We start from the raw sequence: 7,617 nt of genomic DNA, 5'->3' as shown, positions 1-7,617 counted from the left end.
TGCTGTATTTACCTTTTTTTACTGATCTTGTTACAAATAACTTGGTTTTTCATTTACATTTAAATCTATTTTTTCATTGGCATACAGCAATACATGTACTAGTATGTGTTTTGACCTTCACCATGTACATGGTTTTCAATGTGTTTTTAAATTGTATTTTAATACATGCAGTTAAACTGCTTTTGTGAACAAACGACCTCGGTGACCTATTTTTTTTTTATTTGTATTTAGTTATTACTCATTAGCAATTTAGGTAAATTAGGAAAAAATCTAGGTGCAGGAAGGCATATAAAAATAAAAATGACTTTGATGCATTTTATTTATTTTCATATGTGAAATTCTGTTGGTTTTGTTTATGTTTAAAAATTGATGAAAAACATGAATCAATCGATTCATGTTATTTATTTTTTTTATTGCAGTCAAATTAAATCAGTATTACATGTTTTGTGATAAATAGAGGTTGTTTTCAACACTTTTCTCATTAATTTATTAAAGTTTTTATGTTATTACCTTATTGGTGAATTGTTCTTGAGCTGAAATATGCTTGTTGTTCAAGTGCGAATAAAAAATGAACAACATCGGTGACCTATGATTTTTATTTTATTGTTCTATCCACAACAGATGGTACTACCTAAATACCAAAAATTATCAAATTCTAGGTGGAGCAAATTTTGCATTAAAACTGCAGCATACGTCCTTAAGTAAAACGTTCAAAACACACAAAGGCGATCTCTCCTCAGTCGATGTCCCAGTTTCAACACCTGCTGTTTGCATGTGTACGAAAATATTCGCCAGTATAAAACCGAATCTAAGATTCTGAGGTTCATTAAATAACGTGAAACACAACACAAGGTTGTTGAAAAATAACAATTTATGCATCAATTCTTCAGCATTTTGGAGGTAAAAACACGTGTTGTCACATTAATTCATGTATGTGTAATATTATGTAATATTCTTCCGATCGTTTCAGATATTGTTTGTTCAAGATTATGGTATGTTTTTACGCGTAAGTAAGAGCATAATAAAATATACCAAAACATAAAGTTACATTATGTTTATACTGGCATACTTACAAAAAGCGACCAAAGTTATTTAGCCAATCCAATGAAACAAATTGAAAGGGTATGAGCGTAAATGATTATTTAATTTTAAAGGAAGTAACCAACATAGCCGATTTGCATAACTAGTTTTATTTTCATGGGTAAACGTATATGTCGACAGTAGAAATTATTTGGCCGCTAATACTTTTGTATTGCATACATACTAAATAGCCACTGAATGACGAAAACAGACCACCCCAGATACTATCATCTGCATGGTAATAATTTCGAACCGCGACTTCATCACCAGCATTTATCTTTATGACAACCATCTGACTGCCTTGATCGTGTCTCCCACTGTCACCATGGCAGTAAATGTGCGTGACGGGGTTTCCATTATGAACCATTTCAGCAAGAACCTCCCCATTTGGGAAACACAAAATGGCCGACGAGAAGACGTTAACGCCGGATTGTGGAGCAATGAAAACACCGTGATTTGGATGGTACCCACCTCCTTCATTTGTAAGAACCTGCTCGAAGACGATGTTCTGATTAACTCCGACATGCTCTTGGTGAGCTACTTTCATTGCAGAGAATGCTACAGTCCCTTCTGCAACAAATCTTTTGTGTTTCGATTGAAGTACTGAAACAAAAGTATAATAGTATCAAACATCAGGAATATACTAAACGATTTTAATCAGTCAACATTCACAAACATTCATTTTTTAATGTTCATATTTCATTAATAGTATGAGGCTAAGAAACCCAACGTATTTAAACAAAAGCTATGGATTAAAACTTAATTTAAAACGAACATTCTTAACTCTTTATTGAAACGTAATAGTAGATGTAAAATACAAATATCAAAAGTTACCAGCAATATCAACCGCAGCAGAGTAACCATCATCTTTACCACTCAGGTTGGGTGATGCTGCATAGTCGTTCTCGAGCGTGGTGGTTGTTCTGTCAGAAGCAGACAGAGTCTTGTCATATTCATTTGTTGTGGTGGTTGCGTCAGGCAGTATCTTGTCGGTTTCAAGTGCGACTTTGTCTGCATACAGTTTCTTAATAATATCACCTTGTCGTCTGTTACATAATGCATTTTTTCGTTCCAGCAAAGCGACTCTTTTGTCGGACAATATCTTGTATTTTTCTTAGTCGGCGATTCTTTCTTGTGACAACTTATTTTCCGTTTCAAGATTAGCTTGTTTTTCTTCGAGCACTGAAAGCCTGGCAAGCAGTGACTGGAAATCCCCATCTGTTACGGCTTCAACGTGTATAAAAACAAACAAAAACCAACATGCTGAAACTGACAATATGGTCTTCATTTTGGAAATGAACGCGTTCTTCAAGAATTCCAACGTTTTCACCTCTACTACATTTCAGCCAGATAGCATATCTGTTTTGACACAATTTTAACACGAAGTCGTGTGTTCATAGTTGTTCACTAGTTTCTGTATCGTTATGAGTTTAACCACTTCGATAACGTATCTAGGATCATAATTTAGTGTAGCAGTTTAGGTCCAATATACATGTTAAACGCTCTGTTTCCATGTCTGATGCCATGCTGACAGATGATAGGATCTACAACGACTTTTCTGGATATGGTACGGGGCTGATGGCTTGGTCAATTGTACAAGCAACGCTTATAACCGTACATAAGCAACAGCGCATATTGCATAGTTACTTACTCAAAGTTCTATTTCAATGCGTTTACTAGCAATTCTAAACGGCGCACGTGTTCTCTGCGACTAATGTTCGCAGCCAAAACAGCATGCAATAATGGAACTACCTAGGCCCCACTGAATGTGCCCAATCGTAGCTATGACTGCTCTATTGCGATCCCTATTACCAATGGGTGTCTTACTAACAAAAGCAACCATATGAGTCGCACCTTACGGCGTATCTTTTTGAAGAATCGCTTATCTGCGTGTTTAAGAGCAATGCCGCAATTCCTGATAAAATGCATAGTTTTACTATTGCTGATGGGTTATCTAGGATTATTTTGCGCAAGTGAGATGTTATCGGACAAGATTTAGAACATTTGGCTTCGGAAACTTCGCATCGAACTAAATGAAACTCAAACAGCTATACTGAGAAAACAACGTACTTGACAGATGCACTAATCTATGTTTGTTGAAGATATTTTAAACAAGAAATCTTAAAAAAAATGAAATACGACGTTGATGTTGGCTTGAGTTGGTTAAAGATTATCAGTTATTTCAATGAGATCAAATCTCGACATGCGCAGTTCTTTTCAGCATTGCACCCACATAAATTACGGAGTGTTGACCCAGTGTGTGTGACTTATTTCTCAGTATAAGATACTTTTGATATGAGTGTGAATATTCGCGATCATTCTAAATACATGTATATTGGTCAATTTGATTGACTAAGTGTTATCAAATCAATCAAAAATGGCTTCTACAATGTCCTTGTAAACAGCATATCTTGAATCTATTATATAATTGACATGTGTGCATGAAATTCATTGTATACGTGAATATCTTCCCTGAAGAGAATTCTGATCCAAGCATAATTTTTTCATTCGCCTTAGTAAAGATAATAGGTATAAAATAAAGATGTTATTGAAAAGAGAAGCTGAGAAAAAAGTGGCATGGATACCGTGCGAGATGGAATGTCCATAACGCAATTAAAGGGAGATCAGGATTAGAGTGCCAGAACGAAGGCTTGTATGAAGCTGATTTTTTTATATAAATATGTGGAACAACAATACCTTTATTATATAACATAAACCAGTGTGTATACTGCGAAATTGTAGTAATTGTTAGATATGAGAACATAGCCTTTAAGTATAAACGCGCTGGTGCTGAAAATGTGGAAAATAAGTGGTCATACACAAACTTTATTGATTTCGTTCGGTGAGTGTGAAACTGTTGTATCCACTAAGCCTTTATGTTAGAGATACAATAGTTTCAAGCTGAGAAATCGTTAAAATCGTTAGAAAAAGCAAAGATGCAACCATATAATTTTTAAATTAGCCCATACAGGATTAGAATTTTAGTCTTCGCTTTATTATTCAAAATATATGTTAATGAAAATTTTGCATCATTTTGTAGATTGCACGTTTTCTATTTAGCGCAGTTTTGATATTTTTCACTTATACGAAAAATCCATTTATTCATTAGAGCCTACTAGCGGGATTTTAATTCTCAGTATTTCATAAGACAATTAAAAAGGTCGATAGGTCAAAATCTGGGTTCGACAGCTACGCCGAAAAACGTACTGAACGACTGATACAATAAATCTTACGCGGTGTATAAAATGCTGCATGTATGGATGCAAACAGATCAAGAATCTGCGGTGTGTATTGCCATGATATATTAGTGTGTAATGATTTAAACATATACAGTGGTATATATTGTGCATATATGGCATGTTAAGTTGTTAATATTGAGCTTATGTAGAACTAAATTAGAAAAGTTTTCATAGAAAGTTACTAGTCTGATTTCTTTGCTTAAAAAAGGTTTAAAGGTGCTGTTTATAGTCTGCTTCGATATATGCATCTTCAGCCGACTTCCACATTAACCCCCAGATCAGTGGTATTTAAGTCGTCCGTTTACATATGGCGCACAAGGCAGCCACGGCACAATTACTTATTTCCCTCACTGGTATCCATTTATACACCTGGGTGGAGAGGAGAAGGCGTGGGATTAATTGTTTGCTCAGAAAAATCCAGTGCCCTGAGCGGGATTCGAAACAGGGACCTTTCGAGACCGAGACCAGCATCTTACCACTAGACCACTGTCCCTAGTACGTTATGATGTACATGCAATACACATAAAGGCGATCTTATCTCAGTCGATGGTCCAGTTTCAAGACTTTCTTGATATTCAACGAACATCAAGAAAGTCTTGAAAACGAAACATCGACTGAAATAAGAAATATTGAAAAAAAATCGCGCTACTAGGCCCAAATGAATAAATTCATGCAAACATTCTATTGTTTCTCTTTGAGATCTACATTTAAAGCCTACTACTTATTACATGTATTATTACTATAACTGCAACTACAACTACCAAAGTCACTGAATAAAAGTAATTCATCTTAAAGTATTAACTTGCAATACTCTTTCTGTCACCCTCTGACAATATATATAAATAGATATGCAGAACGCACAGGCTTATCTGGGACGACACTTTACGCACATACATTAAACTCCCTTTTCACAGAGCGATGCTCAATATATATATGGAGATATCTTATTTTCTGTTTCTCATTTGTTACCCTTTTTCATCGCACGAAGGCTGTGTTTTTGCTGTTTCACAAAATTGCACGCAGTGAATGTGTTTCTGATTTAATCACGATATAGTACATGAAAAGCACTTGCCATACGTGTACATGACAACAAAACAAATACAATGTTGAATACCTGATCGCAAAATGTCTTAAAATAAAAATCTATTTCTAGCACGACTCAAACATCGCTGACCTGATAAGAAATACATAACATTACTACATAGCAACTGTCAATTAAGAATGATTCTTAAAACAAACACTATACATAATGCTAAAGTAGTGTGCGGTAAACTTTTGGATTGTGACAAAATAACTGAAAACAGTGGTTTTAATAATTGTGCAACTAGAATTGTTACAAAATAATTGAAACCAGTGGTTTCGATAATTGTGTAACATGTAACAGTTTGATTTAAACATAAAAATAAAATTTACAAATTGTACTCTGCTTATTAGCAAATGTATAATTTCATTTTACGCTATTATATTATAAACCTTAGAACTTAAATTGAAACCAAAGATGTATATTGTTAGGGCGGGGGGGGGGGGCGAACAGTAAAAGTATAGTGAATCAAAGCTTTTTGGTAGAAATTCAGTATCTCCGACTTTGAGGCACACACAAATTGGTTAAATTCAGATGGAAAATGCATCTGTTAAGATGCATTCACGTCCATTGGTTATCAAAAACAACAAGGTGATCAGCTGGCCTTAATTTCTGTACTTGTCTCAAATATTATCGACTTATTTTATCGAACTTTTTATAACTTTTAATAATATTATAAAGAATAATATATCAACACAAACTTTTAAATAATTTGGTTTTCTGAAACACAAGTTTCATTATATTTATGACTTGTCTTTACAACATAACTTACGCTTATTGTATTGAAATATGAAAATGGAGCTTAAACAAAGTGATCTTATTTCAGTAGACTTAAGAATTGTCAACAAATCAGGCCCTAGCAAAGGACAGACGGACAGACATTAGGCGTAATGCACTTATCACATACATTAAGATATAAAAGTTATTTTCAAATGAGCCTTTTTCTGGAAAAACTGGGCTTAATGCATGTACGTTAAGTGTAGTCCTAGATTAGCCTAAACAGTCAGCGCAGGCTAAATCAAGGGCGAGACTTCCAGCTTTCATGGAATGTTTGGTTCATAGGTAATGTCTTCTAAACACAAATTTAGTTAAGTAAACGTGGAAAAAGCTGTCCTCAATAAGCCTGTGCAGACTGCACAGGGTAATCTGGGACAACACTGAACGCATATATAAAAGCCCTAATTCCCACAACAAGGCACAAATATTTAAGAGAAAGCAGCCTTACATCTCATGGACATAGTCATCTTTTAATAATGTTGCACGGCACGCCTTATTCATGATACAGCTTTGTCAGGCAACCCTAGGTAACAGACAATAAGTGGATATTTTCTCATATGAACAACACACATGTAAAAGTCTTCATCCGTGAATAACTCACGTTTCAAACATACATACAATTTTGTTGACTTCACCAATGATAATTGATTAATACATGGTAAGGGATTAAGACATCTAAACATACACTGCCAAATTAGTGTTTTAAATAGAATTAATTTGAAAACAATGTCAGCAACACCCGGTATTTGTCTGAAGTAAGACCTAAATAGGAATGATTATTAATGTAAAAGTTACAACTGCACATTTTTCTGAAAAGTTATCTTTTAAATAAACCAAAACAGATTTTTAATGTAACATTCAAACTCTATCGTAACATTCAAACAAAAACTAAAAGGTTCAATACAAATAAAATATACAAAACATTTTACCTAAACCAAAATGGAAATAAGCCTCTCTCTAGAATAAAACCGGGCTTTATGCATGTCCGTGAAGTGTCGTCCGTCAAAAGCCTGTTCGGTCCGTTCGCTAATCAGGGACGAAACTTTCTGCTTTAATCCGTTACCACTAATAAACGTATTTTAACGCATTTGTTTAACCTCAGAAAGTTAAATTTTATCAAAGGCCTGTTTTACTAGAACCAAGCTTTAAAGGGTTCAGTTCCAACCCTTAGATACTGATGCGCAGCAAACAGAATAAATATGAACAGACTGCGAGTTCCCCGCAGGCTGTTCTTGTTTTATGCTGTTTCCACATGGCCAGTTTTACTTTGCTTCTGTGTGGGCAAGTAATAATACAATTTTTCATTTAAAGGAAGTGACTTCTACATTAAAATCCAGTCTAGACTGAAAGTGTCGTCACTGATGAACCTCTACGGACAGCACAGGCTTATCTGGGACAATACTTTACACACATGCATTCAGCCTGGTTTCCCCAAAGGAA

General features: G+C 34.8%; 1 protein-coding gene across 1 annotated transcript; it reads right to left on the bottom strand.

Moving 5' to 3' along the window:
* Nucleotides 1–588: 588 nt before the first annotated feature.
* Nucleotides 589–2,923, bottom strand: LOC127854771 (uncharacterized). The gene is made up of 3 exons (XM_052389824.1): nt 2,833–2,923; nt 1,915–2,193; nt 589–1,683 (listed from the first exon to the last, which is right to left on the bottom strand). Exons 1-3 carry the CDS (start codon nt 2,921–2,923, stop codon nt 1,196–1,198), a joined length of 858 nt encoding a protein of 285 aa, XP_052245784.1. The 3' UTR covers nt 589–1,195.
* Between the last annotated feature and the right edge of the window lie 4,694 nt (nt 2,924–7,617).

This window comes from Dreissena polymorpha, chromosome 13 (genome assembly GCF_020536995.1).
Source record: "Dreissena polymorpha isolate Duluth1 chromosome 13, UMN_Dpol_1.0, whole genome shotgun sequence".
Taxonomy (NCBI): domain Eukaryota; kingdom Metazoa; phylum Mollusca; class Bivalvia; order Myida; family Dreissenidae; genus Dreissena; species Dreissena polymorpha.
Note: the sequence above shows the minus strand (reverse complement) of the source record. Positions and strands in the feature narration are given on the sequence as shown.